The following is a 21,380-nucleotide window of genomic DNA, read 5'->3' as shown; positions in this document are numbered from 1 at the left end:
ACACACACCTACATGTCACCATAAAATACACACGTACATGTCACCATCAAATACACACATACATACATATATCCCACCAAAACCCTACCCCCAACCTGCCACAAGTACGACTTTCCACGCGCGAGGGTTGTAACGGGGGTGTGGAAAACTGGGATACCTCTCCGTGGGGGAAGGGAGGGATGCTAGATTGCTGGTGCCTCCGTCTGAGAAACCAGGGGTGAGGGGACGACGGGACGGGAGCGAGGCGGTTCTTCTTTACGCACGTGGGGGGTTTGGAAGGGGACCTGTCCCGCGGTGTCGGTGGCAATGGGGTTGATTGCCTTCTGTTTGGGAACATCTGAGCTGAGCGGAAGAAGAGCGACAGTTGCCTTCTTTTCCGGGGGTCCAAGGGCAATGGTCCCAAAGCATTGCCACGAATGTGGCCTACTCTTTCTGCACAGTTGGACACTTTCAAGTATTTAAAGGGTGCAAACCCCAAAATGCTATGGCTAACTTGGGTATTTACCGTTCGTACAAGAAGAATACAAGCAGAACGAGCCACCAGCGCCAACCACAACGCTACCTGTTTTGCGTCTTCTTGCGAGCTTTTAGCGTGATTTCACTACTCGCTTTGCGCACTAACTCCCTCCGTGGCTCAAATCGATTGACGTCTTCCTCCGGCGAGCTGACCCGACTAGTCGACCCTTCGCTGTCTGTTTCATCATCATTGGCCGTGTCAAAGGAGAGGAGATCGAAAGGATTGACCTCAAATTCGCGACTCAGGCGGGCCATATTTTCGACAGTAAGCGCAGGGGTTGGGGGCTTGATTCGCATTGATGAGGTAGTTGGAGGCATGGAGATGCTCAGCTGGCGTGGCTTGGGATTGCTGGCTACCATGAGTTTTTGATCGCGAAGGATGATGGCTTGTTCGTTGGGGGCCAGACGCTGCATCATGATTTTGCTCTTTCCAGGATCTGTTGCTTTGGGGTCTTTCGAGACCGCAAGTTTTTGATCATGCTCGCTACTCTCATAAGGATCGATTAGCTCACTGGTAGAGGCAGAGCTGGACGCAGTACAGATGCTATCGTTGTCGATGTGAGGGGTTGGAAACGCTTCTCGGATGCGAGATCTTCGTTTGCCTTCGACAGCCCATTTGAGAAGCATGTCTTCCAGCGTCTTGCCTCTGACAGGCTTAGCAAGGTAGTCATCCTATATCGAGTCTGACATCAGCATCTCTTCTCCGAAGCAAAAGTTTGAGATACAAGACAGGCTTAGGGAACAGAATAAGGTTCTTCCTCGCGATGCAGGTCTTGCGACCCAGACTGCCGTGTCAAGGAGGGGACACCGCGCCTAGATGTGCTTCCAAATGAACATACCATGCCTGCTTGGGTGCACTTTTCCTTGTCGCCTTGAATCGCGGAGGCCGTCATAGCTACTATGGGAAGGGTCCGTATGCTAGCAATCGCTGAGTAAGGGCTATGATGACGGATGAGATGGGTGGTTCGATAGCCGTCGAGGACGGGCATCTGGCAGTCCATGAGGATAATATCCGGTTTTGGGTGAGTCGTGCTGGGAGCTTCTAGCAGATAATCGAGAGCTTCCTTGCCATTCCACACCGCGTTCACGGAGAATCCGAATTTTCTGACTGTCTTGAGAGCGATCTGTTGGTTGATAGCACTGTAACAGGCAAGTAAGCAAATTGATTCATGAACACGATACAGCACGCGCGAGATGGAAATTACAACATACTTGTCCTCGACGACCAAAACATGAACATGCCCACGGTCGATCTCCCGCTGGACTGATTCCTCGTTTGGATCTTCTCCAGGAGGCATCGGTCCTAAGCCAGTGCCAGTCCTGCCATTGAGATGATCTGGTGGAGCCACGTTTTGCTGGAGATCTCCATCGACACTATGCGCGTCAGAAAGGCATCCGGGTATTGACGTATCCGAACGAAAGCTCCCTGGCACAGGTCTTGCATCCCGAAGGGGCGAGCCAAGCGTTGAAGATCGCGGCTTGTTGAATGGTATCCAGAATGTGGTTGTTGTACCTAAGCCAAACTCCGATTTCAAGTTGATATCGCCATGCATCAACTCGACGAGCTAAAACTTGTCAGCGATTTCATGCTTTAGATACCGAGAGCAACATCATTCGTACATTTTTGCTGATGGTCAATCCGAGCCCGGTCCCTCCAAAATTCCGAGCCGTGCTGGAATCGGCTTGACTGAAAGGTTTGAAGAGCCGTTGCTGCACTTCCTTTTCAATTCCAATCCCCGTGTCCTCCACAGTAAAGAGAATCTCAATCAAGTCACTCGTCTCCTTTTGACTTTCGACCGTCAACTTGACGTAACCCTCCGACGTGAACTTGATGCTATTGGTCAGTAGGTTGGTGAGTATCTGCCGTACACGGCCTGGATCTCCCATCACTACCAGATCCTGCTCAATATCTCCTTGAACATCGCTTTCGAAGTGGATGTTTCTTCTCTCCGCGGCAAAAGACAGCATTTTGCATACGTCTTGAACCACGACTGACAGAGAAAAGGGGATGTCTTCGATGTCCAATCTCCCAGACTCGACTTTGGAGAGATCCAAAACGTCGTTGATGACGGTCAAGAGACCATTCGCTGATCGTTGAATGCTCTCAGTAAATTCTCGCTGCTCTTTGTCAAGATATGTATCCAGGAGAAGCTCTGACATGCCGATGACCCCTGCTATTGGTGTCCGGATCTCGTGTGACATGTTGGCCAAGAACTGACTCTTGAGTTTGCTTGCCTCTTTGGCAGCATTTTCAGCGGTGGACAACCTGATATTCTCCGTTCCCTGGGACTGTAGCTTGTTATCTCTTTCCTTGAGTTCGGTAACATCCATGCTGATTGCAATCAGCCCATCAATGTATTTTTCATCGCTTCCTCCGCTGTCTCCCTTCTTCATACCTAGGATCGGGGCAAATTGTGTGCGATACCATCGATTCGTATCGTCTACCTGGTGCTCATCGCTCCACTCCTTGACTCTACCGTCCAAAATTGACCGAATCAAATCCGCAAATATATCCCTATCCTTCTTCTCTTTGTGTTCGCCGAAGTACTGGACGACGTTTTTCCCAATGGCTTCTTTCATAAATTCTGGGCTTTGATCCTGCCACATGAGCTCGCCTTCAAGGAATGTGATAGTACAATCCCGGTCGATCGCCCAAATGGTGACCCTTGAATGTTTGATCACGTTGAGGAATTGTTCTCGGGTTTTCTTTGCTTCCTGACGGGCTTCGACCAGGTCATTGATGTCTGTATAGGATCCGAACCATTTTATGATCTTCCCAGATTTATCCCGCAATGGCGAGCCCCTGGACTGCATCCTGTGAAGTTTTCGGCGTCAGCCTTTCGTTGTTCAGATAAGAGGACCTGGATTTTGGCATCGACGAGAGTCATACGTACCAGCGCCATGCACCATCATGGTTTCTGAGACGGAATTCCATCACGTAATCATGACCTGTTCTTAGGCAATGAACCCACTCTTTGAGGTACTGAGTCAGATCATCTGGATGACACGGGATCCGATCCCCAGGCATCCCAATCGATTGATCCGTGGTCAGACCTGTATAATCGTACCATGAGGGAGAAAAGTAGTCTTATGACGCGTAAGCGCAGGAATCTAACGAAGGGTCTGAATTCCATACCTATAAGTCCCCCTGGAGTGGTAGTCCATAGCTATTGTCAGAGATTAGCATCTTTCTCAAGTACCTAGGCAATAACTAGCTCAGATTACATACCATTTGAGGTAATGTTTCACATATTAGTTGGAATTGCTGTTCGTTCTGTTCATTTTGTTCGCTCTGTGCCTTAAGCAACTCTGTGTACCAAGTCACATCCTTGAATGCACAGACGGCAGCTTGGAAGTCTCCAGTCTTCTCGTCGTAAACGCATCGGCCGACAGTCTCATAGACTTTTTGCCTCGCTTGAGAGTCTATGATTCCAATCCTGAGCCTGCTAAAGGGTTGCTGAGTCCGACAAAGCTTCACAATTGGCCATTCGTGTTGTTCCAATTCTCGATCAAAATCCTCCGTGAAAACGATGTAGCGAGAAAGAACATCACCTGCGTCATCAGAGACTGGATCTGTATCGAAGCGCATCATCCTGGCCACTGCTTTGTTGGGTACGGCTATACTTTGATCTTGCCACAGAGCAATGACAGGTATGTCTGTTGCATCAAGCATAGCATCTTTCATCCGCATGAGCTTGTCGTTTTGGGAAAGACCAGGTGTGAGGTCTGGTTTTCCAGGCGTATCAGGATCGTTGTTGGCAGATACTGGGAGTACTTGCGGTTCAACAGGTCCCAGTTGGGAAAGCAAAGACAGGCGGGAAGTGGACGATAATGGTGGAGCTTCATCCTGAAATGGGACAGTCGAGGAGAGCAGAGCAGCACCACATTGCCAGCAATGAGTGCTTATTGGAAGATGTGCGTCACCATCATGTCGGAAGCCGGTGGGGGTCTGAGCCCAGGTATCAGATCGGCTCCGAGTTCGAGGGAGAACAGGTCGCCCTTCAAGTCCGGCCCCTGACAGAGACGTCTTTAAGGTAGGGTAGGAAAGCAACCCTTCTGAATGCGCAGATGGTGATTTCGGTGGAGATGTAGAGGGAGGGTTCGACGGCATGTCTATGACAGTGGGTGAATGCCTCCTCTGCGGTCTCCAAGAGCCATACAAGGCTGTGCGTAGGTGTATGCTGCCTAGGTAATAGCCAAAGCTTAGTAGCGGGCGTGGTTATGATCGCAGCGCAGCTTAAGGATTGCAGGAAAAAACGAGCGTCTTAAGAAATAGAAAATGTCCCATTACACATCCGTAGTGTCTTCAAGGAAGCTTTTGTGGAAATAGAAAATGTAACCGGCGAAGGGCCGCTACTGCTGTGTTCTCTATACAGCAGTACATATAGCTCCTGCCTGCCATAAGCTCTTACATACTCGGCATTCTCGCTTGATATTAGTTTTAATTCCAAGAATTTGTTGCGGTTTCCTCATAATACCGACAGCTTACCTTATATCCTTAATCTCCGAAGCACTTTATCTTAGCGTGATTTGGCGCGAAAGATCGCGAAGCGCGGACAAACACCAAAAACAAAGTACTCCACTCTGACAGCGACCTGCTTTTCCAACCTGCCTCACCATCTTCAAGGTAGCATATTGCGTGAGTATCTATTCGAGCGTCTGCTAGCCCATCGAGACTAATTTATCAATTAGAGCAAAGTGACCCTCCGTTTCGAGCAAGGAATACTCAGCTATCCACCAAGAGTATGCGGCTTTACGGCACAATCGTCTATCCCTCCGTATGCTGACGATGAACCATAGTGCTTGAAGCACGGTTGGAGCAGGCCAACCTGCTGAAGAAGGTAGGCCATACTTGTCTAGACTCTGAATATATACTCAAGCGGCCTCTAGGTCGTCGACGCCATCAAAGACCTCGTACAAGACTGCAACTTCGACTGCAATGACTCCGGCGTTGCCCTCCAAGCCATGGACAATTCCCACGTCGCCCTCGTCTCCATGATGCTCAAAGCCGAATCCTTCTCTCCTTTCCGCTGCGACCGCAACATCGCGCTAGGCATCAATCTCACCTCGCTCATGAAGGTGCTGCGATGCGCGCAAAACGAGGATATTCTAACATTGAAGGCGGAAGATGCGCCAGATGTCGTAAACTTAGTATTCGAAAGCAGCGAGAGTGATAGGCTGAGCGAGTATGACATTAAGCTTATGGATATCGATCAAGAGCACTTGGGCATACCTGAGACTGAGTATGCGGCTACAATTACGATGCCTTCGGCGGAATTTCAGAGGATCTGTAGGGATCTGATGGCCTTGTCGGAATCAGGTTTGGTGACACTTGCAGCAAGACGTGTGTCATCCTGCTAATTTGTCTCAAAGTTGCCATCGAAGCTACAAAGGACGGCGTCAAATTCTCCTGCTCCGGCGATATTGGCAATGGAGCTGTCACCCTTCGAAGCCATACCAATGTCGATAAACCAGACCTCAATGTCGAGATCGCCCTCTCGGAACCCGTCGCTCTGACCTTCTCCCTCAAGTACCTTGTCAATTTCTGCAAAGCCAGCGGCCTCTCAAGCACTGTCAAGTTGTGTCTGTCCAATGAGGTGCCGTTGCTCGTTGAGTACGGTTTGGCATCCAATAGCTATTTGAGATTCTACCTAGCTCCGAAGGTAAGATACTGTGTCCTACCCACTCCCGGAACCTGCTGATCCGGTGTTTAGATTGGTGACGAGGAGTGAAGGCTGGATCCGGGATGGAAAATAAGACAACGCTGTGGCATAGACTGGACGTCTGCGTGGCCGTATGAGGATGAGGATCCGCCTAGGATAGGTATTTGATGTATCAACAATTTGTGGAGGACTTCTAGTGCATGCAGAGCTAAGGGATGCTGCCTCGCGAATTCAAGTATTCAAATGCACAATCTGACCTTTTAGCCTCACATTTCGCAAAGGAGCAAGAAATCTTGAGTCATCCAAGGCCTCGGGCTCTTTACTTTATTATGCACAGATATTTGAGACCTCCTTGAGCCGTTCGGCACTCTGGGCGGCTGTCTTGGTAGTACCTAGGCGCTTACTCGTACCACCGGCACCACCGGCATATTATCCCTGCTACCAACACCCCCTCGACACTCAATCTGATTCCATTCTGCTGTTTCATGTTTACTATTTCCCATTACGTACGATGCTATCGCATTCTCGACTTACGTCAGTAGGACTAGGGAGCCATGACGGTCAACCAAGGATCCGTACGAGCATGAATTGCTCGCTCATTCCTCTCGAACACTACCTACCGTATTTATTGATGCTGAGAAGCCTGCGGCCTGGGATCACAATAGGGAGCCTCTATGTGCAGTTGTTTCAGATGATCGCTGGTGCCATCGTCGCTCACCAACGCTCCGAATGCCCACCCTATTTCCAGCAGTGAAACAGGACAACATACCAACATCTCCAGGCTAATCGGATAATAGTGCCGAAATGCTTGGGGGTTTCTGGGATATGCTCGTCAACAGATACTCTACCGTAAATGATACCTCCTTTGCACACGCTAGGTTCCGTTCATCTCGGACACGATGAGGCCATGTTTTGCTGGCCCGAGCCGATGGAAGTGTGTATCAGAATAAGTTCTCCTTTGTGTACGCTATAGTTGAAACGAAACCATTAATATTGGTACTCGATGGCATCGCATCTAGACCGCGATTGAAAGGTACACTATACTCATTCGAGGAAAGCATTTACTACCATGGTGCGTTCTAGGAGAGTCAAGGTACTACTGCTGCTCCAACACCTATTGCCGGACTTCCATGGTGCATCCTCACGGCTTGTGGGATCTAAGGATAGTGTGTCAATACGAGCATGTCCATGCCGTCTATATAATCCATTATCCCCCCTGGTGCCTGAGTATGTAGATACACACCCTCAGTGAGGAGATCCCAATCATTCTTTGACAGTCATCAAATATTCCCTTCTTGATCGAAACAGCTAGACGCTGCCATTGACCTCTCACATTCTCTTCTTTCAGACCCCAAAAGCTTGATCATTCTCTCGATATGAAAACTGTTCACCAATTCACCCTGCTACTAGTTGCTCTCGCAGCTCCGTCCCAAGCCTTCGCCGCGCACCGTCTCTCCAACTTGGGTTCCCCTTACCACAATCCTCCAAACGGTCATCCAAATGGTGGCTGGACACCTCATGGCTGGAGCCCCTCCTCAACAACAACAACAACTACCTCAACCCCAACCACATCCACAACCACGACCACGTCATCCACCACCGCTATCGCTGCCGCCACCGCGACCGGCACCTCCCCCGGCGACTCCAGCTGTGACGGCTTCGCTCTCAACTTCTCAGGCGATCTCAGCTACGATTATTGGCTCGGCGGATCCTTTGGAAACGAAACCGGCAGCCTGAGTGACACGAGCAGTTTCTGCTTCCCGAACGGAAACTCGGGTGGCAGGGTCAACATCGGCCAATTTCCCGACCCTGGCGACGGGGCAATGTTGACCGGCAACAGCCTCGTAGAATGCAACCCGGTGACCGCCGGCACTCCGGGTTGCGACGTCTCTTACGGTACATCCTTCCCTCCGCTTTTCACCCCCTTCCCTTCCCCCTCCCCCTTCTCCAAATCCAACATGCTGCACGCTGACCACAATCTTCGCCCCCCGCAGTCGACGGCTTCTCGGTCGGCATCACCTGCACCATGGCCAACGGCGCCAACTTCCTCGGCGCCCCCGGCCCCATCGGCTGCGCGTCCAACATCCTCGCCGCCTGCCCCCCCGACCAGCAAGACCCCACCTACAACTTCTGCGGCAACCCGGGCTTCGACTCCGACGCCGCGGTCACGGACCCGTGGACGGACTGTCTGGGCTCCCCGACGGGCGGGGCGATCGTGTGGCCGGACGGAGACGGGTATTTCTATCTCGATCCCGACTCGTTCCCCGTCGAGTGTACGGTTCATGGGGCGGGGACGGTGGGGAAGAGGGCGGTGGATGACTCCAACGTTGCCGGGAGAGGTGCGGGGGATGTCGCCGTTCGAGCGAGGGATGGCGCACGTGAGCGTGCGCGTAAGCATGCTGAGGCTCATGTTGAACGGTCGAGGAGATCGGGTGGGCTTGCGAGGGGGCTGATGGATGTAACTGGTGAGACGAAGCTTTGAGAGCTTTTGGACCGGTGTATTTGTGCGAGTTTGTATATATACATGTGATATTTCTTGAAATAGAAGGCTAGGCTGGGCCTTTGGATGTATCCGCTGGGCTGGATCGCTATCTCTACGATGATGAAGATGTTGCAGTCATGGATTAGACGTTTCTGCAATCATCGCATTACCTAGCCTTGGAATTGCTTTCTGCGCCGCGAAAGGTCGCTTTGTCTGCGAATGGCTCGACAAGCTGAATTAGGAATTTTGAGCAGGGTAATATGATCCTTGCATCTTTGGGAACGTCCAATCGCTCGAACGACAACATTAACTTCATTAGCTATGCCACAAAAGCCATATATACCACACCATTGCGCCAACCCCCACATTCAACACGCTTGAGCTGAACTCGTCGTACACGATCATTAGGCCTTTTCTCCGCTTTCGTCTCGAAGGCTCGTCTAACGCAATATCATTCCATGTCCTGTTCACTGCAACTCCTTGCGGACTCTCATCCTCAGCCTCGTCCTCGACGGTAGGAGGCTGATAGCCGTAACCGCTTCCGGGAGTCACATTTCTTGGCCCAGCTGATGGTCTGACTGCAAGGCCATTTTGGGAAGAGGTACTTGATGAGCTGGCGTGGGATGGTGTGTCTTGCTGTTTCGTAGGGGCTGGCTTGATCTTAGAGAGGGGCAGAAGGGAGCCATTGGTGTTACTGGTAGCTGGCGTTGGACCATAGGCGATTCTGACTGCTCGAACGAACAGCACGACGAGCGTAAATGCTAACAACAAACCATAGCGGATGAAAATCGAAAGCTGGTCTGGTAGTAAGCAAAGGTGACTCTGTATCGTAGACGATTTCGAAGCATCCTGGCTGTTAGCCTTCCCCTCCTCATCCACAGGGTTCCATAAGCTCAAGAGCAGGAACCCAGGCTTGCGAACACCCATGGCCCAAGATATCGACTTGACGGTGACTTCTCGTATACCGCCATTTTTTGAGGTGTAGCCTCGATGAATGACATCGCAATAGTCGTGATCGTCTCCCGAGAAAATGTGAGATACGTCTCCTACAAGCTCCACCAGCTCCTTTGATATTTCGTGGGTGAGGACGTTCTGATACTGTACGCCTTGCTGTATAGCGATCGCATTTGCATCATCCTTCTCTGGCGCTTCGCCACTGTCGGTTCTGGATGGAGGATAGCGCTCACGGAGAGGTCCGCAGGGTGTTCCTGGAGCTCGGTATAGTGGTACATGGGTCAGGATGATCGAGGGTATATCTGTGCTCTTCAAGGGGTCAAAGTCCAGGGGTATAGTCCAGGCGCGAGGCTCTTCAAGATCTATGACGTCTTTATTCATGATTTCGTTCTCATTCTTCCCATACCGCACTCTTAGTTCTCGAGCAATGGTTCGAGCTTTCTCCCCTTTAGCAGTATGTAGGAACTGTTCCACGGGGCCCCAGATGTCTTTGTTCGATTCATCTATCCCCTGGCTGCCAGTAGCTGGATCGGGTTGTCCCTTTGCGCTCAGTGAGACGGTGTCCAGAGACACGAATGTGTGGTTCCCAACAATATCTATTCTGTTCCCGTTTCCGAAATAGGCCTGGAATCTCTTTCTCACGGGTAATCGTATACCATTTCCAAGCCCAAGGTCATGATTGCCGGGAAGTCCGGCCACCATCTTTCGACCATTCTGACCCTGTCCACCTCGTAGCCAGGTGTTGAAGAAAATACGGGCGAATCTTTTATACTCCTTCAACCAGAACCTATTGTCGTACTTTCTCCATCTCTTGTCCACGCTCTTCCCCCCCTCGGCTTCACCTGTCGACCACTCTCGTCCTCCATCGAAGAGATCACCTAAAAAGAAGACGGAGCCTGGAGCCAGTATACTCTGGATCTGCTGGAAGGACTTGCGAATGTAGAGATCAGTGTAGCGGACTGTGAGCGTAGAAAGTGGCCAGGGGCGTCCGGGGTAGGTGTGGGGATCGACGAGTTGAGGATCAGCGATGAGCGCGACGTGGTGGGGAGTGGATGTAGCGGGCTAATGATTCGGTCAGCGCCAATTCTTCTGCTCGAATTTTGGGGAAGGAATCTGGCATACCCAGCTTTCCCAGTTGCTCCAGACGCAATTTTCCACGCTGTGCCTGAAGACGACCTCTTCGCCCCACCAAAGCACCACCCACCAGATGATGATCAAGGCAAGTGGTATGCCGAGCAGGTCCCTGGGCCTCCATGACCGTAGCATCCCTACTATTCCCAGCGATCGTCTCCATATTTCGTTCCAATTCACGCGCGTCGGCAGCCTCGAGCTTGAAGGGTGCCCTTGAACGGGACCATTCGGTAAGACGGGTATGTAATTACCCAAAAACGAAGGCAGCTCGTCCGAAGTGCGACGCTTCTTGCCCGCTTGGTTGATCAAACCATTGCGCAACGGGTGCCCGTTCTGGTGGGAGGTCATACTGCAATCCTCGTCGTACGAGTAGTACCGGTCATTGTGAGATTTGAGGCTCACAAAGTGCCTGAAGAAAAGGACTTCGAATTAGATTGCCAGTTCAACGCCCTGTAATTCAATGAGCCCGAGGACACTAAGCTAGATGTTGGTCGCGAGTAAATAGGAAGTCAGCCCTATGAAGCGCCAAATTGTTACTGCCTCCGTCTCAGGGGCATGTCAGATCCTAATACAATACTCGTAGGTGGAGTTCTTGAATTCCAATGGAGATTCGCAGAGGGAATTTCCCTCAGATTGATCGACTACTTAAGAGTGTAGAGTGAGTAAGATGCATGATGCTAATTGAATGAAAGAGCTCGTGAGTCCAGCAAAATGGAATCATAAGTATGTACATCTTCTGAAGCAAAGCAAAACCCCACTTCTAACTCGCCGAAACGATATGATACATCAATGCGAATGATCCTCCTCGTTATGCATGTCGGCCTCGACCGTGCTCGGTGCACAGCACTGACCGCCTTCGTCACATTCATCGCCGCAATCAAGCAGGCAGGCCTCGGGCTCACTACGCATGCTGGCTGCTTTACTGCCACCTTTGCTTCCTGCTTTCGGTTTGGGCGAGCTAGAGTCTTCGTTGTCTGAGTGCTGTGCGGAAGTATGCCGGTGTTCGCTGTCCAAGCAAAACTCTGGTTGTATTGTAGAGGAGTGAATGCCGTATTCATGGAGGCAGCGACGGACTTGCCTGGCAAGCAACATATACCGTTTCGAGCCTTCGCCTTTGAAATCGAATTCGACCTGTACATGTAGCGAGGCGACCACTTTGGCGTCGCTCAACTGCCATACGTGAAGATGGTGACAACTCAAGATTCCCGGAAGCTCTTCAATGTCCTCCTTGATGTTATCGACACTGATGCCTGCCGGGACGGCTTGGAGCAGAATCCGTGATGCCGCTTTACATAGCGGAATGGCTGATCCGAGGATGATAAGGGTGATGATAAGGGAGATGGCTGGATCTGAATAAAATCTCCACGTATAGTCCGTGAGCCAAATGATGAGAGCAGACCCAATAACACCAATATTCCCAAGAGCATCTCCCATGACGTGTAGGAAGACACCACGCATGTTGAGATCTCCATGCGATTGTCCGCCACTACTCGTCTCCTTTGGCTGGTTGTGATTATGGTTATCGTGCCACGAGTCGTGAGGGTCGTCAGATTTGTGCTTGTGAGAATGTCCGTTATTGTCTGCATGCTTGGCCGAGCCGTTGCTCTTAGCTTGCTTAAGAAGTGGCGAGCCCTCTGTCGGCTCGTGCTCATCCTCGTCAACTGCTTCTTCTCCTCCGGACACACTACTCCCCTCCCTGGATTCAATGTCTTCCAATCGACTTTGCGCAATAATGTCCTGCCTGAAGCTCGCAGGATGGATATGAATGTCGTCGACACTGGAAAATCTATTTCTCGATCCTCCGCTGTTCTGACGGCGACGGTGTCGCGTGCTGCTAGCACGTGATTTTCGGGTGGACAGAGGCGACGTGGACCCTTTGACAGTTGAATCGTCCTCATCGCTAGGTGTAAACCCATTGGAGCTTCGGCTTAGCTGATCTTGAGGCCCTTCTCTTGCTGCCCCCGCGGACTTTGGCCACCCAGCAATTGTACTTTGCGGCAATACGTCTGCCACGTTCCCGCTCTCATCTGCTACCGCTTGAGTATGCTTCCCACCAACAGTATGGCTATGTCCTTCCTCAGCAGTAGCAAGCTTATCGGCTCCACCGTGTGAGTGGCCATGACCGCCTCCGTGACTGTGACCATGCTCATGGAAGAGGAACAAGCCGAGGATATTGGATAGGAGGCCAAAGCAACCAACGATGAGGACTAGTCTGGGATTTGAGACGGTCTGCGGTTCGACAAATCTCTGAATGGCTTCCAGGAAGATAGATAGACACAGAGCGACAAGGAAGACTCCATTTACAAGAGCACCTAGTGTTTCGGCACGTTGCCACTGAACACCTGTCAGATGCTTTGTAGAACAAAGGCCAATGGAGCTAACCATACCCCATATGTGTACATCTTCGAGCTTGCTTTTTGATGTGCCACTTTGACCGCCCACAATCCGACACAAAGCGAGAGGACATCGTTGAGCTGCAGCACCTCGTAGATTAGTGAAAGGTTCCGTACGTAATGTGAACATGATAAAAGTTGTAGCATGACCGACCATATGAAAGGAATCTGCAACGAGGGCCAGTGAGTGTACGGCATAGCCTAAGACTTCATTAGCTTTGCCATAAGCAGAAGCGCCCGATTTCGCCAGGACCCAAGCTCACCAACGATGAGCTCCAACAGGAAGAAAGCGGAGTCGATTGCCAGCAGTATGATGATTCTTGTAGACTTTGATAAAGCCATGGTGACAGATGCCGTTCGCCAAAAGGCGCCTTACTCAGGTCTGAATAGGTTCTGGCGGCAGTGACTTGTCGCTCCTCTCAATACGGTCTCAGCGTGCTCGTAATCTTGTGTCCGGTGCGCGAGGCACTGAAATCATATCACGTACACGCTGTCGCAACCAAAATATGATGGCTGGCTGATTGAATGGAAATTTGATGACGAAGGTTGGTGTTTTACAGGAGAGCCTCACATTGCGCTAGGAAAATACTCCGCTTTTAGAGTTTAGACACAAACATCCCTGTCTCGCGTAGCTCTGTACAGAACACAATCACTTTCCTGGACCTGCAGCATTCATCACCCTCTCTTTGCCCACAGGCGTCAACCGACTTAGACGAAGACAATGGCTTCTTCTCCGCCAGCTTCGCCCCTGGAGCAGTGCCTGGAGCACGGAGGCGACTCGAATCGAGAAGCCACCGAGATGGGAGACTATGCCGAAGTGTTGCGCAGAAGCAGTGTCTACATTAATTCTTCTGTACAAGGGCAAGGTGCTGGTGATACTATACCGAACGGGGCCTACTTTCCGTCTACGCGGAGATCACTGGCAAAGCTGTGGCAGCGACAAGTCAGCGCCACCGTGCCACACGACGCATGTAGAGATCATCTTGGTACGCATATCTTTTCTTTCGCCAGGCTCGAGGCCAGTCGCTCAATAATCAAAGAGCTTTGACATGTACATATCGTAAGATTACGCGTCTACCAGTACTCGTCGAAGTTGTCATGTCGCTTCCTTCGCAATCTGCTTTCAACAAGCGTTTGGTGGAAACGTCGGCCAAAAATTTACTTACTACCCCCTTCACCAGCCCTCGAACGCACTTTTCTTGGATACCTGAGAACCTCGTTGGCTCTGTCAATGATTTCTGTGATCATTGCTCAGCTTTTCAGGCTTGAACACGCGCAGAATCCAAATAAAATATTTGGTTACTTTACTTTGAGTCTTCCTTTGGCATGTGTCTGCATTGGAGCAGCAATCGTTGTCCTGCTACTGGGAGCATATAGATTCTGGCGGCAGCAGAACGCTATCCTGCGGGGGAAGGTGCATGCGGGAGGTTGGGAGTTGAATGCGATTGGCTTGACGATAGCTTTGGTATGACTGCCCCTCGGCCGCGGCAGCAGGTGACTGATACGATCCTTAGCTCGTGCTCACCTTGTTCGTGCTTCTTGTCGCTGTCGACTCAAGGAAGGATTCTCTGGATGCAACTTGACTAGGTGCATTCAAGCGAGCGATTGCCGGCTTACGAGGTACTCCGCGCGTGTGCCTATATTCAAAGCCATCACAACACACGCTGCCCCGCATTATGCAAGTGGTGATGTCTCGTACCAATGGCGATCCCCGAAGAAGTCCGAATACGGCTCATTCAGACCAGACTCCTCCGTCTTTCTGGCCATGTTGAAGACGGAACAGACGAAGAATAGAGAGGCCTTCAAGTTGCCTTCGATGACGGCGAATTTTATTCTTGCATGGCGGAAGCATGGGAAACAAGGCCATTGCTGCCAGGACACGCCTGAATGAAGCCGCATGCAGATGCAGGTACAGGCAGCTAGCGTGTAGAAAATCGGAGGTATTGTGGGGCATCATTAGTGAGGCTTGCATTTACTTAGATCAATTTGACTCCACCGAGCATTCATTGGTACTAAGGGACGAGAATTAACTGTGAGGGTCGTGTTCCGCGTTTATGACAAGTCCGAAATGAATCTCAAAATCCGTAAGGATGTCAAAATGACCAGATAGTATGGATTTGGAAGGCATGTTGCCGAAGTCTTGTCATTGCTACTCAATGTTGACCTTTCACCGATGGTGCATCCGTTCTGAATTCTTTCATCCAAGACCTCAAGATGTCCAAGACGTGCAATAAAATATATTCATGCCTTACATCAAGACAAATGACAGCATATAACAATGGCCTTCAATAGTATATTCATTGTCATTGCGATATGTCTAGCATCTCTTGCAAATGCCGTGGCAATCACCGGCCCTCCCGGCGGCGTCAACAATTCCACCGGGCAGAGACCATTTCGACAAGAGTTTTCTACCTTTAAGGAATCAGGCCCAGCATTTGACCTCTATATTCTCTCTCTACAAAAGTTTCAGCAGCAAAACCAATCTGCTCTCCTGTCTTACTATCAAGTCGGAGGTAACATAACCTCTACCATTGTCCTACGTACGAATACTGACTTGTATTCAAGGCGTTCATGGACGCCCCTACATCGCATGGGATGGCGTTCAAGGTCCCTATCAAACAGGTTACTGCACACACAGCTCTATCCTGTTCCCATCATGGCATCGACCCTACATGGCACTCTTCGAGGTAGCATTTCATCATTCCGTCCAATATCTCAGCTCTGTAACTGACGCAAAATAGCAAATCCTTTGGAAATACGCGCAGCAGATCGCCACAACGTACCCAACAGCCCAGCGAAGCACGTATCAAGCCGCCGCCACCACCCTCAGGGTCCCATACTGGGACTGGGTTCTCAACGCTACGATGCCCGATCCAGTCAATAGTCCTATGATCAGTGTGAACTCTCCGCATGGTGTCACGAACATTGTCAATCCATTGTACAATTACACCTTTCATCCTCAGCCTTCTGCTGTAGATTTTCCGCCCAGTGACGGCATGATCGCGGAGTATCACAGCACCGTGCGCTATCCAAGTTCCAGTGGGCAGAGTCAACCAGGTCTAGCCAACCTGCAGCTCGAGGCCAATGCTCAAGCCATTCACGACGCGACTTATCAATTGATCGCCGACCAGTCCAACTACCCACCGTTCTCGAACACCGGATACACCGACGGCCGAGGCGGATCCTACAACTCCCTCGAGAACATGCACAACGCTATCCACAGCCTGGTCGGAAACGGAGGACACATGGGTTATATCCCATACGCAGGCTTTGACCCCATCTTCTGGCTGCACCATGCAAACGTCGACAGGCTCTTTGCCATCTGGCAAGCAATGTACCCCGATTCCTACACAACAGCCGAGGCCGACGCCGAAGGCACTTTCACCAACGCTCCTGGCGAGACCGAAGACGTCAACACGTCACTGACACCCTTCCACTCCGACAGCGCGGGCACACTCTACACATCCGCCTCGGTGCGATCGACTCGTCCGTTCGGGTACACCTACCCCGAAGTCGTCGACTGGGGCGTCAACGCCAGCCAGCTCTCCTCCAACACCAGAACAGCTTTCAACAAACTCTACAACCCATCCGGCAGTCTTCCAACACGATCCCTACTCGACAAGCGAGACGACCCCACAGCGCCCCACACGAACGCCACAGAGTATGAATACTCCATCAACATCCGCGTCCCAAAGTCAGTCCGACCCCCTTCCTTCCCTCCCTCCCTCCCCCCCCATCACCACCATCCTTCACAACCTCAACCGCATCCATCCGCTAACCAAGGCGATCCTCCTCCTTCACCCCAAACAGAGCAGCCCTCAACCGCCCCTTCTTCATCCACTTCTTCCTCGGCCCCGTGCCCCCAACCCCCCTCACCTGGTCCTTCGCCCCCACCCTCATCGCCTCCCAATCCATCCTCTACCACCCCCTCACCACCACCACCACCACCACCACCCTCTCCTACGGCCAAATCCCCCTCACCCGCGCCCTCCGGCGCTCCCACCGCACGGCCCCGCTCGACCCGCGCGCCGTCGTCCCGCTGCTCGGGCGCGGGCTCCGGTGGGCCGTGCAGGATTTCGAGGACCGGGTTGTGCCGACGGTGGAGGTGGGGGGGTTGAGGGTTTTTGTGGTCGGGAGGGCGGTGGTGGGGAGGAGGGGGGAGGGGGCGGATGGGTTGACTGGGTATGGGCCGTATACGATTTATAGGGCCGCGACGAGGGGGAAGGTTGGGGGGTTGCCGGATGGGGAGGGGATGTGAATGGTGCTAGGCTTGTACCTTGCTTACGGAATGGGAGTGGAGGATGAGGACGGGAGTGGAGGATATGGCTTTGTGACGAGACGCTCATTATTATATTTCTGACCTTTTACATATGATAAATGATAACCAAAGTGCTCCCTTCCTCCTTTTTTCGGTCCCGACCCAAATGCAAGACCCCGAGCCCAGGATCAGGATACTCGTGCCAGTACGCTTCCAAGCCCGTAACGCCGTGTTATGCCATGCGATTTGTGGTACAATGCAGCGCTGGATGATGATGGAAATGCAGATGCCCAAAACGCAGAACGCTATATGATCCCCTTCGCCTATGCCCTGTTATGGTCGCATCTAGAAGAGGCCCCATTTCTTCTTCCCTTTCTCGTCCCCGCTCTTTTTACTTGTGTTCGACGGTGTCTGGAACGAGGATGTGGACGAGCCACCGGAGGCTGCCGCTTGTATAGCTGCGAGTCTATGCTTCGCCCGCTCGTCGCCCGAGTCGGCGGCTTTGACGTACCACTTGTTGGACTCAAGAGGATCGCGTCGGCAGCCGATACCCATCTCTGTGAAGTAGCCGACGGCGTATTCGGCTTTTGGTAGGCCTGCTTAATGTCAGTAACAGACGCGGGGTAGATACATGCAAAGCGGTAAGAACCGAGGGCTCTGGTTCGAGAGATAAAATCGAATCGCGCTCACCAGTCTCAGCGGCTTTCCTAGCCCACTCATACGCTTCGTTCTCATCCTTCTCTAGCACCGGTTCCGCGCCGACCATGTACCATGCACAAAGCGCCATCATTGCCAATGGATGCCCTCTTTGCGCAGCACCTGTATAAAAGTGCACGCTAAGTGCCGGATCTTTCGGACAACTTAGTTTCCCATGCTCGTATGAATCTCCAAGCCTGTAGTTTGCCTCCACATGTGCTAAGTCCGCTGACTGGGTGAAAAGCTGCGCCGCGTACGACTCGTCCTTGAATATATCATCACCAAATCCTGTTTCGTGTAAAAGCCCGAGTTCGTAAGGTGCGGAGTTGTATTGGAAGTCTGCGGATTCCGCAGCGCGTTTGAGCCATTTCACCCCCTCACGGTAGCGGTTACCTAGGCCCATCTCACCAGTCAAGCAGGCTTTTCCTAATCGTGACATTGCACCCGGGTGATTCTTTGAGGCAGATTGCCGAAAGAATTGAACGGCTTTTTGTGCATCTTTTCGAGAGCCCCAGCCGAACTCGTAGCATAGTGCAGCTCGATAGCCAGCTTCTGCGTGACCATGCTTGCTGGCGGCCACAAAGAGTGGGAATGCGCGGTCGTTGTCTTCGACGCCTTTATTGAAGAGACCTGAGGCGTATCCGTCGGCTAGGTAATACTGAGCGTATGGATAGCTTCGATCGGAGAGCTTCTGTAGTATTTGTCTGGCTTCGCGGAGGAGGTCCGCCTGCGACCCGCCAGGTGTCGAATTGTCGCGGTGTGGACTCTCCCCATCTCGATTTGGTCTCAGACTAGAGTGTCTCTGACTGTCATTATCCCTCTCGCTGGTCGCAGACTCTTGAGCAGCATTGATCATAAACACAGCGAACTCGTACTGTATAGTAGGGTCGTTCGTTTTCTTCACGTTGGCGCGATACATCTCCAGAGTCTTCTTAGTACTGAGCAACGATGCGTTGTCGCCGATAGCTGAGCGCAGATGTGCATTGTCAAGATTCGATGGAGCTGGAGGAGGTTGTGGGTAGGGGACGTTCAGTAGGTCGACGTACGACATGGGCCGGGAGTCCGGCGAAAGTCTGGAAGGGGACGGCGTCCGAGCATATTGAGGCGAGTGTGTTCGTCCTGAGGCCCCAAGTTCAGACCCTGAGGAGTACGCAGAGGACGGCCGTGGGAGATTCGCACCCAGCCGCGTACTGCTTCCCATAGGCGAGAGATGATGATGATGAGACGGAATTGGAGGCGCATCGTCAGAAAATCGTTGAGTCTTTTTGTTTGAAGCGCTGCTGTCCGCGGAACCCCTGCCATCGCCTGTCTGAAAAGGGTGATGATGGTATTGTAAGGGCTGAAAGGCGTCTTCGGGACCTGAAGCGCTCACATAGCTTCCTCCTGATGTATGTCTTGAATCTGAGCCACTACCATTCACGGTTGAGATTATCCCACTCTGCGGTTGCTGCAATGACTGAGATGCTTCCGTAGTAAGCAATTGCCGGTACGGTATTGACTGTGTAAATGGTGCTGATTCACTATCCCTTTCATCTTGTTTTGTAGCAAAGTCTTCTAAAGGCTCCCAATTCTCGGATTCTCGGGCAGGCTTTCTCATGTACACATCATCGCCGGCCTCGTATGATGACCTTCGCGGAGGAGGAGTTCGCGTGGCGCTGTCAGAAGTATTGTCCATGGAAAATTGCGAGCCTTGAGATCTGCCAGTATTCGGCGACGAAGAAGAGAGCGGTCTTCTCTGTGTCTGCGTAGAGGGACTCGACGGGCCTCCTCTTTCAAAGCCTTTGGGGGAGTAGCGAGGGGGTGGGCTTGCAACTGGCGGCTGCGGTGGGGCGAAGGACGGGACTGGAGGTGTCCTGTCTCGGTTTGTGGGTGAGAGAGCAGGCCTCGAATAATTTATCGCAGCGTCCGTGGCCATCACTGGGAGATGTAGCTGTTGAGCCGAAGTAATCGTTTCCTTTTGGAGGCAGGAATCCTGTGGTCTACCGACTGCCCCTGTGTTTCCAGCACTTGCAGAAGTGCGTGTGTATGCCTTTGGCTTGGATTTGATTGGGCGTGGACTGCTGTGGCTGCTTAGTGATGAGGGATGAGACTGGACTAGAAATGACTGTCGAAAGCGTCCACTCTATGAAGTAATGAAGGCAGCTGAGACGACGATTGGAGCAGCATTGTTGACTGGGAAGGTGGGTCTTAATGTCGTGGTGGTGTATGCGTTAAGTTTTGAGGGGTGTGAGAATGAGTGGTGATGGTGGTGACTGGTTGATCGATCCAACACCTGTGCCTCGGGAGGTCCGGCCTCCGAGTCCGGGGCGGTCAAATTGGCGAGCACCTGAGTCAACAAAGAGGGGCCGAACACACTAGATCTCACGCAGCCATGAAAGGTTGCGCAGCTACACATGCTCGTCACCAATCATTTTTTTGTCATTTTTCCACCAGTGACATCATCAGAGCCCAGCAGAGTAATTACTACGAGTACAGTTCCGCTGCAATGTTTACATATGCATGTGGGATATCTACGCGCGAAGGGCGTCTATTCTGTTCCGCCAACTTTTCAGACTAAGATTGAAGGGTGAAGATCTACAGGGGGAAATGCATGATGCATAATGGAGAAGAAAGGGGGGTGAGACATATTGCGTTCGAGGTACTTACTTACTTACTCTTTACTCATCAGTGGATAAAACACCCTTTTCTCAGGAGTGTGATGAGGACGAGCAAAGCTGGATTTTCAATGGGTGAAGCATGTGGGAGAGATACGTTGCCTAGCGACGATTTTTACTACTTTATTTTACGAAAACCCGTGTTCGGCTCTCCGGTAGCTCTAAAGCCGAGCAGGGGTATTGCCGCCTTGCAGCTCCTAAAGTATCTTACTTTAGCCTCCTTGGGTTTTGGTATTTTGGTAACGTGTGGCCCAATCAGGTGCTAAGAAGCGAAGCTGACCTTTTTGAGTATCGAGAGATCTTGTGAAGAACTGATTTCCATGCTAACATTATTGTAGCAGTAGTCGTAGGGGAAGCTCAAGGAATTCTTATGAATAAATGATTTCACAGCTGGCAGATCAATCGCAGATGAATAGTACCTAGATCAATCGAAGCATTCATGTAATGCTGACCCCACGGTTTAAGGATTATCGTATCCATGCGGCCAGGCAAGCTAGGTAACAGTAACGCCACTCTCGGGAAACAGTGATGCTAAATTTAACCCCTAAGCTAAGTACTTAGCTGCTGGGACTAAGGTGTACCGTATTTTTTAGGTAACTTAAGCAAGAATCAAAACACCAACCATGAAGCAGT

General features: G+C 51.5%; 7 protein-coding genes across 7 annotated transcripts; 3 read left to right on the top strand and 4 right to left on the bottom strand.

Moving 5' to 3' along the window:
- Window positions 1-558: 558 nt before the first annotated feature.
- On the bottom strand, window positions 559-4,443 carry HO133_004209 (uncharacterized protein; the record flags this gene model as incomplete). The annotated part of the gene is made up of 6 exons (XM_037295128.1): window positions 559-1,188; window positions 1,356-1,656; window positions 1,729-2,081; window positions 2,137-3,324; window positions 3,746-4,363; window positions 4,441-4,443. 6 exons carry the CDS (start codon window positions 4,441-4,443, stop codon window positions 559-561), a joined length of 3,093 nt encoding a protein of 1,030 aa, XP_037157129.1.
- A 182-nt stretch (window positions 4,444-4,625) lies between these two features.
- On the top strand, window positions 4,626-6,248 carry HO133_004208 (uncharacterized protein; the record flags this gene model as incomplete). Its single annotated transcript, XM_037295127.1, has 5 exons — window positions 4,626-4,686; window positions 5,317-5,357; window positions 5,407-5,836; window positions 5,890-6,179; window positions 6,231-6,248. 5 exons carry the CDS (start codon window positions 4,626-4,628, stop codon window positions 6,246-6,248), a joined length of 840 nt encoding a protein of 279 aa, XP_037157128.1.
- A 1,307-nt stretch (window positions 6,249-7,555) lies between these two features.
- Window positions 7,556-8,661, top strand: HO133_004207 (uncharacterized protein; the record flags this gene model as incomplete). The annotated part of the gene is made up of 2 exons (XM_037295126.1): window positions 7,556-8,075; window positions 8,174-8,661. 2 exons carry the CDS (start codon window positions 7,556-7,558, stop codon window positions 8,659-8,661), a joined length of 1,008 nt encoding a protein of 335 aa, XP_037157127.1.
- A 315-nt stretch (window positions 8,662-8,976) lies between these two features.
- Window positions 8,977-11,094, bottom strand: HO133_004206 (uncharacterized protein; the record flags this gene model as incomplete). The annotated part of the gene is made up of 2 exons (XM_037295125.1): window positions 8,977-10,677; window positions 10,738-11,094. 2 exons carry the CDS (start codon window positions 11,092-11,094, stop codon window positions 8,977-8,979), a joined length of 2,058 nt encoding a protein of 685 aa, XP_037157126.1.
- Window positions 11,095-11,532: 438 nt separating this feature from the next.
- HO133_004205 (uncharacterized protein) lies at window positions 11,533-13,269 on the bottom strand (the record flags this gene model as incomplete). The annotated part of the gene is made up of 1 exon (XM_037295124.1): window positions 11,533-13,269. One exon carries the CDS (start codon window positions 13,267-13,269, stop codon window positions 11,533-11,535), a length of 1,737 nt encoding a protein of 578 aa, XP_037157125.1.
- A 2,148-nt stretch (window positions 13,270-15,417) lies between these two features.
- Window positions 15,418-17,397, top strand: HO133_004204 (uncharacterized protein; the record flags this gene model as incomplete). Its single annotated transcript, XM_037295123.1, has 3 exons — window positions 15,418-15,645; window positions 15,881-16,833; window positions 16,950-17,397. The coding sequence occupies 3 exons, from the start codon at window positions 15,418-15,420 to the stop codon at window positions 17,395-17,397; spliced, it is 1,629 nt and encodes a 542-aa protein (XP_037157124.1).
- Window positions 17,398-17,742: 345 nt separating this feature from the next.
- Window positions 17,743-20,008, bottom strand: HO133_004203 (uncharacterized protein; the record flags this gene model as incomplete). The annotated part of the gene is made up of 2 exons (XM_037295122.1): window positions 17,743-17,993; window positions 18,088-20,008. 2 exons carry the CDS (start codon window positions 20,006-20,008, stop codon window positions 17,743-17,745), a joined length of 2,172 nt encoding a protein of 723 aa, XP_037157123.1.
- Between the last annotated feature and the right edge of the window lie 1,372 nt (window positions 20,009-21,380).

This window comes from Letharia lupina, assembly GCF_014066315.1.
Source record: "Letharia lupina isolate WasteWater1 chromosome Unknown contig_2, whole genome shotgun sequence".
Classification (NCBI taxonomy): domain Eukaryota; kingdom Fungi; phylum Ascomycota; class Lecanoromycetes; order Lecanorales; family Parmeliaceae; genus Letharia; species Letharia lupina.
Note: the sequence above shows the minus strand (reverse complement) of the source record. Positions and strands in the feature narration are given on the sequence as shown.